Source organism: Poromitra crassiceps, assembly GCF_964638095.1.
Source record: "Poromitra crassiceps genome assembly, chromosome: 3".
Taxonomy (NCBI): domain Eukaryota; kingdom Metazoa; phylum Chordata; class Actinopteri; order Beryciformes; family Melamphaidae; genus Poromitra; species Poromitra crassiceps.
In genome coordinates this window covers 23,695,000-23,706,284 of record NC_139625.1, presented here as the reverse complement: position 1 = coordinate 23,706,284, position 11,285 = coordinate 23,695,000, and the positions used below count along the sequence as shown (strand labels likewise).

Here is an 11,285-nt window from a genome sequence, read left to right as displayed (position 1 = left end):
TGGACGCCGCCTGGGACGCGCTGAGGAAGACCCTGAAAGACAGAGAGGACTCCCTGGGCGAGGTCAGCAAGCTGCAGACCTTCCTCCAGGACATGGATGACTTCCAGTCCTGGCTCTTCAAGGCCCAGAAGGCAGTGGCGTCAGAGGACATGCCCGCCACACTGCCAGAGGCCGAGGAACTGCTGAGCCTCCACGACGCCGTGCGCCAAGACATCAACAACCACGAGGAGGACTACCTCCGCGTGAAGGACACCGGAGCCCAGGTCACTCAGGGTCAGGAGGATGACCCTCAGTACCAGCAGCTGGAGCAGAGGCTGAAAGGCCTGGACCGCGGCTGGTACGAGCTCCAGAAGATGTGGGACAGCCGCAAGACCTTCCTGGACCAGGGCCTGGGCTTCCAGCAGTTCATGAGGGATGCCAAGGCTGTAGACACCATCCTCAACAACCAGGTAAATATAAGGATTTGAACCGAGTATATGGGCCTATGAGGACTGTGGCCCTTTTACCATGTTGTACTGTATGTGCAAGTGCAATGGTACTATACCATTATCATCAGGAAGTGTTGCTTTTCCGTTCATGGTTTGTGATGTGTTGAAGGTTTTTGAAAATGATGATCATGATGATGATCATGTACAGAGAAAGAGAATGTAAGAGAAACTCTGCTGGCATTAAATTGTGTTCCACTGGTGTCAGACAGCCACATTCAAAGATCCAAGACACTGCTCTTGAAACATGAGCTTGAAAATACCTATTTCCTGTTTTGCTCATTGCACAAGATAAAATAAATGAATGCTGATACACAGATACAGGATACAGTTGGTCCCCATCCTTCATCAGCATAATGTAGCATAAACAACACCACTGCAATGCTTTTTAAAGGAATGTGTTAAGAAAGAATGCAGCGCGGTCAGTTACCACGCCGCATATTTGTCAAATAATATAGTGCGCTGGTTGAGTGCTCCTACCTTATCCAAGAAAGCTGTGTTGGATCTCTCTCTCCCTTTCTCCCATCACTCTGTGTTTGCTGCTGTGTTTCAGGAATACACCTTGGCCCACATAGACAAGCCTGACACCCTGGACGGGGCGGAGAAGGCTCTGAAGAAGCATGAGGACTTCATGAGCACTATGGAGGCCAACGAGGACAAGATTGACAGCACCCTGCAGGGAGGACAGCGGCTGGTGGACAGTAAGAACCTCTACTCTGCGAAGGTTCAAGACAAAATGGACTCCATCCGAGACCGGTCAGTCATGATGTGTTTTGTTGTTGTTGTTGTTGTTGTTGTTGTTGTTGTTGTTGTTGTTGTTGTTGTTGTTGTTGTTATGGTTTGCATAAGGCAAGGCAAGTTTATTTATATAGCACATTCATTGACTGTATAATAAGCACATTACAGCAACAAGGCAATTCAAAGTGCTTTATATAAAACATGAAAAGCATTGAGACAAAGGGGAAAATATAAAAGAATAAGCAAAATGCATTCCACTAAAAGAATCAAGTCAAGTAAAATGGAAAGATATTTTTACCCCTCTAAAGGAAACATTGACACAAGTGGCATTACTTCTTGGTATTGAGTCGTCACGCTCACACATGTTTACATGTGTCTAAAGTTTCTATCCTGAGAAGCTGATCATGTGTCTAAAGTTTCTATCCTGAGAAGCTGATCACGTGTCTAAAGTTTCTATCCTGAGAAGCTGATCATGTGTCTAAAGTTTCTATCCTGAGAAGCTGATCACGTGTCTAAAGTTTGTATCCTGAGAAGCTGATCATGTGTCTAAAGTTTCTATCCTAAGAAGCTGATCATGTGTCTAAAGTTTCTATCCTGAGAAGCTGATCATGTGTCTAAAGTTTATATCCTAACCATACCATACCATACCAACTTTATTTGTATAGCACATTTAAAAACAACAATGTTGTACCAAAGTGCTTGACAGATTGAAAAAATATATATAAATAACACCTCACTCATAAAACATACACAGTGTCACATTTCAAAGCATCAAACACATAAAACAAACAACAAACACAGTGTCAAATTTAAAATATCAAACCACTCAGGCTGTGCTAGGGAAAGGCCAGAGAATAAAAGTGCGTCTTGAGACGTGATTTAAACGCCTGCAGGGTGGGGGCTTGCCTAACATGCAGAGGCAGCTCGTTCCAGAGCTTGGGGGCTGCCACTGCAAAAGCCCGGTTCCCTCTGAGCTTCAGCCTGGATTTCGGGATGGCCAGGAGAAGCTGATCAGAGGACCTGAGGGTCCTTGAAGGAACATAGGGTTCCAGCAGGTCAGAGAGGTAGGCGGGTGCTAGGCCATTTAGGCATTTAAAAGAAAACAGCAAGATTTTAAAATCAATCCTATATCTCACAGGAAGCCAGTGGAGGGAGGCCAGTACAGGGCTAATATGCTCGTGCTTACGTGTTCCTGTTAGCAAACGAGCAGCGGCGTTCTGAACTAACTGTAAGCGAGAAATGGAGGCCTGACTAAGACCAACATATAAGGCATTACAATAGTCAAGGCGAGATGTCATAAAAGCATGCATTACAGTTTCAAAAACAGAACGTGATAAAAAAGGTTTAACCTTTGACAGCCTCCTAAGCTGGAAGAAACTTTTTCGCACTACATCACTTATCTGTTTGTCCATCTTTAGGTCAGAGTCAATTTTTACACCAAGATTTGTAGCAGTTGGCTTCACAAATGGTTGAAGGGGGCCTAAATCGCCGGGAGGAAACACATGTGCGGTGCTGGGCCCAAACACCATAACTTCAGTTTTACTGTTGTTGAAGTTTAGAAAGTTTAGAAAGTTAAGAAGCTGATCATGTGTCTAAAGTTTCTATCCTAAGAAGCTGATCATGTGTCTAAAGTTTCTATCCTGAGAAGCTGATCATGTGTCTAAAGTTTCTATCCTAAGAAGCTGATCATGTGTCTAAAGTTTCTATCCTAAGAAGCTGATCGTGTGTCTAAAGTTTCTATCCTAAGAAGCTGATCATGTGTCTAAAGTTTCTATCCCGAGAAGCTGATCGTGTGTCTAAAGTTTCTATCCTAAGAAGCTGATCATGTGTCTAAAGTTTCTATCCCGAGAAGCTGATCATGTGTCTAAAGTTTCTATCCTAAGAAGCTGATCATGTGTCTAAAGTTTCTATCCCGAGAAGCTGATCGTGTGTCTAAAGTTTCTATCCTAAGAAGCTGATCATGTGTCTAAAGTTTCTATCCTAAGAAGCTGATCATGTGTCTAAAGTTTCTATCCTAAGAAGCTGATCGTGTGTCTAAAGTTTCTATCCTGAGAAGCTGATCATGTGTCTAAAGTTTCTATCCCGAGAAGCTGATCATGTGTCTAAAGTTTCTATCCTAAGAAGCTGATCATGTGTCTAAAGTTTCTATCCTAAGAAGCTGATCATGTGTCTAAAGTTTCTATCCAGAGAAGCTGATCATGTGTCTAAAGTTTCTATCCTAAGAAGCTGATCATGTGTCTAAAGTTTCTATCCAGAGAAGCTGATCATGTGTCTAAAGTTTCTATCCTAAGAAGCTGATCATGTGTCTAAAGTTTCTATCCTAAGAAGCTGATCACGCGTCTAAAGTTTCTATCCTGAGAAGCTGATCATGTGTCTAAAGTTTCTATCCTAAGAAGCTGATCATGCATAGAATAAAAGTGGTCAATTCATGTCAGTGTTAATGAAGCAGCTCAGTGAGCCACTACCAGTGAGGCAGCCTTCTTAGCAGCATCATTAGCATCAATAGAGAACCATTATCTCCCGCCATCCGGCTTGCTAGACAGGCGCCTACAGTGATGGATATTGATCTCAATGTGAGAGCTATGCTTCAGCTTCACTCTGCAGCCTCCTGTGTCAGAGGGCTGTTTTGGAGAACTGTGTCAGGTATTTCTCTGTGGGGAGGAGGAGCTCAGGGCCACAGTGCATGAGTTTATGGATTCACTCTGTCATATTCAACCATACGTCTTACTGGTCTCTTATAAATGAGAGAGGTGTTATGTCTGATGTGTTTTCCTTGTCTGTGTTTGGCCTTCAGGCACGACACCAATAGAAGAAGAGCGCAGGAGGTGTCTGAAAAACTCAGAGAGAACCGCGACCTCCAGCACTTCCTGCAAAACACTCAGGATGTGAGTTCACTGTCTGCTGTTCATTCAATATTTCACTGTTTTCTTCTTAAAGTCTCTTGATTTTCGTAGTCAATTAATTTGCCAAACACACTCTGCTTTGTTTGTTTGTTTGTTTGTTTGTTTGTCTGTCTGCACTTTATGGGACCTTTGAAGACTAAATTTGTATCTCCCTTAATTTGGAGGGGGTGTCCCATTTGGCTGATTGGTAGAAATTTCACCACACAAAATCACTTTAATTCATTAAATATGTCAATGTTTCCTTTCTCTGGACAGGCTTTGTAACTGCTCTTAGGGCAAACAGGATATGCATGTTATCCTCATGGATTTTAGATGGGAGACCAGTCGATGAATGTTGTCAACGACAGTAAATAATGTGCTCTTCCTCTCCATGGTTCAGCTGACTCTGTGGATCAATGAGAAGATGCTGACGGCTCAGGACACGTCATACGACGAGGCCAGGAACCTCCACAGCAAGTGGCTCAAACACCAGGCCTTCATGGCTGAGCTGGCCTCCAACAAAGACTGGCTCAACAAAATAGATCAGGTCAATATTGAATAAGTGTGCATGCTTGCGTGTGTGTGTGTGTGTGTGTGTGTGTGTGTGTGTGTGTGTGTGTGTGCGTGCGTGTGCGTGCGTGCGTGCACGTGTGTTTGTTAAAGGGTTTTATATAGGGGATGGCGGTATAATAATCACATTGTATGATAATAACTCCCAGAGCCATTATGATATTTATAGAGCTCAGCTATTTATTCTCTTTGACACATTGGGTGTATTAACTCTAGTATTCTATATGAAGGATTAAACCTTTACAACCAAGGACGCAAATGAGAAGTTTAATCCACTGTCCTGGTACGCAGATTCATTTAAATGTGTTATTACTACTGTTCAGAACATCAGTAACAGGCCTGTGACCCTTTTTCAAGCCTGAACTATAGTTTCATAGAATATGATATTACATCAAGGGTTTTGATCCAAAATGTGACAACCACTAGTGAAAAAAATACAAAAAAAACAAAAACAGCACAGAATTAAAACAAACAAAGTGATTTTTTTGTACGAATACGAAGTATCTTGCGTCCTTTACTGACACTTCAATTGATCCCAAATGATGAAGCTCAGATAATGATTTTGCTGCACGGTGAGAGTTTATTTGCCAAAATGGATATACAGCATTCTGGATATCAGCTCTTCACGGGGTGTGTGTGTGTGTGTTGCTGTGGGCACAGGAGGGCCAGGATCTAATGGAGTCCAAGCCTGAGTTTGAGCCCATAGTCACGGAGCGTCTGGCCAAGCTGCACGAGCTGTGGGACAAACTGGAGTCCACCACCCAGGAGAAGGCCCGGCTTCTGTTCGACGCCAACCGCTCCGAGCTGTTCGACCAGAGCCTGGCCGACATGAACAAGTGGCTGGGCGAGCTGCAGCAGCAGCTACAGGGCGGAGACGAGGACGTCAAAGACTTGACCAACGCCAACATCCTGCTCAAGAAGCACCAGGTCCGTGTCTTGTTTGCATAGTGCATGTATTTGTATGCTCATAGCGTGTGACCCCTTTGTATATGGGGCACTACTTAAATCTTTCCCTGGAATAAAAAATATTACAGTGTATCAAATTTGGCTTTTCACGCCATGCGCTTTCTTAGGCTTATGTTTATTTTCAGGGTGTGAGCATCCCTGTTGGATCTGTTTATATGTGTGTGTTATTTGCATAGGAACACAATCAGACAAAATCTGAGCAACCTAAATCTTAATATGAGAGTAACACATTGCATTAACTTTAAATGACTTTTTACTTTATACTTTAGAGATTGCTTTTCTGTATTGCTCTGTCTTCTACTATTGATGTGACCGCTGCACTGCATACTTGCTCCAAGTAAAATTCCTCGTTTGTAAACCAATTACTTACTGTGGCTATTAAAGTGAATCTGGAATATTGAATAAGAAGCACTAAATTATATTAGAATAATTTTAATTAAAGTATTAATTCCATTTGATGACCATAGTGAGGCAAACAACCACTAATATAAACAAAATATTATTTTCATGTAACTTAATCTGTCTGCTACTACCTCCAATTATGCATTCTATTAACTTCTATCAGAAAAATGGATGGAACCCGAAAACAGTGGCTATAGCGTATAAGCTCTATTTCACATTTAAAAGGCAGGGGGCAACCAGGTTCACAGGGTCCTACCCTCCTCTACATCCCGATTAGACTCTTAAAAGCTTATTCATCCTTTTCTCTGATCACGTCTCCCTGACCTCCCCGAGCTAGATGACAGAGAAGCAGGTGCGTGAGCGGGCGCGGGAGCTGGAGGAGCTCCAGGACGCTGTCCAGAAGCACGGAGGAGGCAGGGAGGACCAGCCGGAGCTGGAGGCCCAGCAGCAGGCCGTCCAGAGGGACTTCCAGCAGCTGCTCACCCCTCTGGCCGAGCGCAGGGGCAAGCTGGAGGCCGCCAAGGCCGTCCATCAGTTCTACAGGGACCTGGCCGATGAGCTGGTGAGCACGGATCCAATTCAGGAAAAAAAATTGAAGTGTTGAAGCTTCGTACCCTTACAAAAAGATTGGTTAGAATATAAATTCTCGTATATTTCAAAGAGCAGTAGCTGCCTTAGTGCAGGGCTTTGGCTAACAGCAAGATTATTTATTTTAGTGTATTAAATGTGGGAAATAATTAATAGCCATCACAATTCCAAAAGTCATTCCTCAAATGTCTTACTTACAGCCCAAAAAACCCAAAGTATTCATCTTATAATGATATGATTGAATATCAAAATCATCGATTAACCGAATATTTTCGTTTCAGCACTAAATATAATGCCTTTTCAGACAGGATTAGGATTATCTAGATTTTAGAAGTGTTCTCTCTGTATATTTAAACTTCTACACTCTCTCTCTCTCTCTCTCCCTCCCTCTCTCTCAGCTCTGGGTAGAGGAGAGGATGCCACTGGCAATGTCACAAGAACATGGCCACAATCTTCAAACTGTTGAAATGCTGTTGAAGAAGAATCAGGTAACTAATTTGTATGTAAAATACAAGAACAATTCCAGTCAGTTATAAATCTCTACATCAGTATCTCAATGCAGTTGTGGCATACTAAACAATGATTGGCTCATATAAAGAAATTGGTTGATACCATTTGTTCTACCCTATACAAGGAATTTATGTCAGGAAAGTTTACATACAGTATATGTTCCCTGGAGCTCTGTGGTGATGCTGCATACTCTTCACTGTATTTCCCCCCATCTGTCAGACGTTGCAGAGGGAGATCGAGGGCCACCAGCCCCGCGTCGACGAGGTGCTGGAGCGGGGAAGGAGAATGGCGGCCGCGGCCGGCGCGGAGGGCCAGCCGGAGGCGGGGCGGATCACGGAGCAGGTGACGGAGCTGGAGGAGGCGTGGGCGCGGCTGCAGGAAGAGATGGCCGCGCGGCGGGACAGGCTGAACGGCTCCAGCCTGGCCCAGCAGTACTACAACGACGCTGATGAGACCGAGGCCTGGATAGGCGAGCAGGAGCTATACATGATCGCCGACGAGAAGGCCAAGGTGAGACGCGGAGGGAATACTAGGGGTGTAAATAACCATTTTCATCACAATACGATACAATATTATGTCGATTCGTTGGACAACAATACGATATTTGCTGATAAACAAAGTCTGCCACGATATGATTTTGATTCGATTCAATTCAGATGCCTGGCTGTGATCGATATGAGGCGATATCATATAGCACATTTAACACAATCAGTTACATTCATTTCAACTCACAGAAAGCAACTAAAATATGATTTGACAATTTTATTTCTGAGCTCTTCCAGACATTTAAATGAAAAACAAAAAAAGTGCCGTGGTCTAAAAGGTATGCGCTTGTTAATAAAAAAGAATGCTTGGACAGAAATGGTGACGTGCCATGGCAATTTCAAAATAAAGGCGTATCTTATAGATAATGATACATATCAATATTTTCACCTTGCATTGAACTTTATTGGATCTTTGATCATTGAATCGATATATTGATCTACATCGATGCATCATTACACCCCTAGGAAAGACCACATTGCGACTCGCTTGAGAGACCGGGAAATCGGCTCAATTGGCTCGGGGGAAGCAGCCACAGATTTCAGAATGCTGCAATTGAAAAAGGATTTGGTATGGATCATTAATTCAAAAGAAGGCAGAGCGCGTTGCGCGGGAACAAGTGGGATTCCACGCATTAACGTGATTACACGGTCAGGGCTTTCTTGAATTAAAGTGACATACTTTTCATAAAGTGGCACACTCCTTTGAGAGCTCATCTGAACTTCTTTTTGGTTCAGATGTTCACTCCTTCCATAACTCATTTGCCTCTTCTCTTCCTCTCTCTCTCTCTCTCTCTCTCTCTTCCTGCTTTTGCTCATCCCTTTTCTCCCCTCCTTTCCTGCTTCACCACCTCTTCCTCTGTCTCTCCAGGACGAGCAGAGCGCCATGCTGATGCTGAAGCGCCACCTGATCCTCAAGCAGAACGTGGACGACTATGCTGACGCCATCCGCAAGCTGGCCAACCGCGCCCAGAAGATGTTTGCTGAGGACCATCCTGACGGGTCAGCGATTTGATGATTTGACACAGTGACAAAACCACATCGGAACCCCTTGGCTCTAATGCAAATTCACTTTTGTCTTCCATACAGTTTGTCATTTATACCATTTTTACATCAAAATTACCGTTTATATGTGCGGTTTTCCAACGCAGGTGAACAGCATCTGTTAAACGCTAAAAATAGGCATCGACACTTTCATATTGCCTTTACCTGTTACAGCTCTTCCCCCTCCTTCCTCCCTGAGCAGTTTGTTTACACGGCTGAGCAGCGTCAGGTCAGCCAGAATAAAACGGAAACTTCTGGTTAGAACTTTCAAAATAATGTGATTCAAATCAAAGTAAATAGCCTTTTTGATGCACGTTGGAGGAAAAAAAGGTATTTCAACAAACGAAGCAGCAAACCTTGTATCAAAAATACTTGTGATGTTAAGATTACATATGGAGTGAAACTGTGGCTGTAAAGCATTACTCAAAATTCATATTAATGTTAACGTTACAATAAGGTTTTTTTTATTTTAAGCCCTAAAGCGGATGACCTACTTTTACATTTTGGCTGACTTGACACTCGTACAGTTGTGTATTACAGGAGTGCTGTAATACACACTTTTTCTTCTTCTTCTTCTTTTCTGTTGGCATATTCCATCAGTCGCATAGAATCGTGCTGGAAAAGCGGTGGCAAATACATCGAATCGAGAGGAGAAGAAGAAGAAGAAGCAGAAAATAGCGTTTCGTAACACCCTGTGCTATTTATATCACGTGCCATTCACAGCTGATCCGATAAACAGCCAGGTAGCTTGGAGGGTCGCTCTATCGGTAAAACCAAACGGCTTGGTAACTTTTAGACCGAAGAAAAAGCCGGTAGTTTGTGGATATTAGTGGGTTTTTGGGTCAATCTAAAAGCGGCTTTAGATTGAGTGTGATAGTGTTTTCTAATCGCACATCTCATCTAGAGACAGCCTACAATAAATGTCTTTCTGCAATTTCTCATTCTTTCCTCCTTCCCTGCATGTTTCGTCTTTTGTTTGTTTGCTTGTTTGTTTCTCTCTCCCTCTCTCTCGCTCTCTCTCCTTACGCCATCTCATTCCCACTTTCTCATCTCTCCACCCTCCCTGCATCTTTCATCTGTTCTGTTTAGTTTGTTTGGTTGTTTGTTTCTCCCTCTTTCTCTCTCTCTCTGTCTCCATTCTCCCATCTATCTTCATTGCTTTTTTCCTACCTTTACACTTAGAGCTGTATTCCTTCCTCTCTCCTTACGCCATCTCATTCCCACTTTCTCATCTCTCCACCCTCCCTGCATCTTCTTTCCTTGTGTTTGATTGTTTGTTTCTTAACTGTCTCCATTCTCCCATCTGTCTTCATTTCTTTCTTTTCCATCCCTCTCTCCTTACGCCTTAAAACATGGCTTCACCCACAATGTGCATCTAAGTATTTGTTATTTGTCTTTTATCTTTCTATTTTTACTTGTTTTGATTCTTTTAATGCACTGCAATTTGCTTAGCATGGTGACCCCACCCTGATCACGTGAGCTCACATTCTGTTTTGTTCTACGGATCAGTTCTGCCCCGCCCCCAGTGATTTCCAGAAATTACAAAGTCCACAGGCCAATCAGAGACTGCGCTGTAACCGGCCAATCAGGACCGCCGCTGGCAAAACAGTAATGGCGTCTCCCGAAGCAACGAGCGGTAACGTTAATAGAGAGTTAGTAGAGTAAACACAGCCATAACTGCAGTTATTGCAGAAATAGACTCGATAACAACAAGTAAACAAGAACAAGAGTATGCACCAGCGGTCGGTTTCTCCCGAGTGGATTTGGATTGGATTTGGCGCCGCTGATTGGCTGTCAAGGCAAGTACTCCCGCCCACTGAAATCGATGCAGGCGATTGGAAGTGGAGTGAAACAGAATGTGAGGTCACGTTATCAGGATGGTTTTTACCAGGCTACAATTTGCTTTTCTTTTATAGGAATTTTATCATTTTGTATCTGTCTTTTATCTGCCTTCTATTGATGTCAACCACTTTCAGCTGCATGTTGTGTGAAAGGTGCTGTACAAATAAAGGTTATTACAGTATAATTACACCACGTCTTTCCATCCTCTCTGCAATTTTTTCCTTTTCTTTTCTTTGCGTGCTTGTTTCTCTCTTCCTTATTTCTCTCTCTCCTTATGTCTGTCGTGCAGTGAGTCCATCATCCGGCGGCAGGGTCAGGTGGAGAAGCAGTACGCGGGGCTGAGGGAGCTGGCGGAGGACCGCAGGAGGAAGCTGGACCACACCTACCACCACTTCCTGCTGAGCCGAGAGGTGGAGGAGCTGGAGCACTGGATCGCCCAGAGGGACGTGGTGGCCTCCTCTCAGGAGATGGGCCAGGACCTGGACCATGTCACGGTGGGGCGGGATTACACAGACACAGACACAAACACACACACACACACACACACACACACAGGCTGTATTTGAAACTGCCTACTAGCAGTACGTACTGATTTGGCCTAAATGTAGCATGTAGTACTGTGCAAACAAAAGTAAAATCAGCAGTATGCCAAAAATACTCGGACGTTGTACTGCTTCCCCAAAAAACAGTAAAGAAAACCCGATAGCTGGAATAAA

The 11,285-nt window shown here is 43.6% G+C and overlaps 1 protein-coding gene across 1 annotated transcript in view; it reads left to right on the top strand.

Annotated features, from left to right (window-relative positions):
* The window catches only part of sptb (spectrin, beta, erythrocytic), a gene marked incomplete at its 5' end in the record, with an annotated part of 64,082 nt that overhangs the window by 36,862 nt on the left and 15,935 nt on the right, over window positions 1-11,285 (top strand). The window contains 10 exons of the mRNA XM_083632397.1: window positions 1-449; window positions 1,039-1,241; window positions 4,018-4,108; window positions 4,506-4,652; window positions 5,336-5,602; window positions 6,381-6,605; window positions 7,030-7,119; window positions 7,361-7,651; window positions 8,555-8,685; window positions 10,859-11,063. The exon at window positions 1-449 is cut by the window's left edge and continues 311 nt beyond it. Of these exons, the coding sequence (XP_083488523.1) occupies window positions 1-449; window positions 1,039-1,241; window positions 4,018-4,108; window positions 4,506-4,652; window positions 5,336-5,602; window positions 6,381-6,605; window positions 7,030-7,119; window positions 7,361-7,651; window positions 8,555-8,685; window positions 10,859-11,063 (2,099 nt within the window). The remainder of the gene's footprint in view (window positions 450-1,038; window positions 1,242-4,017; window positions 4,109-4,505; window positions 4,653-5,335; window positions 5,603-6,380; window positions 6,606-7,029; window positions 7,120-7,360; window positions 7,652-8,554; window positions 8,686-10,858; window positions 11,064-11,285) is intronic.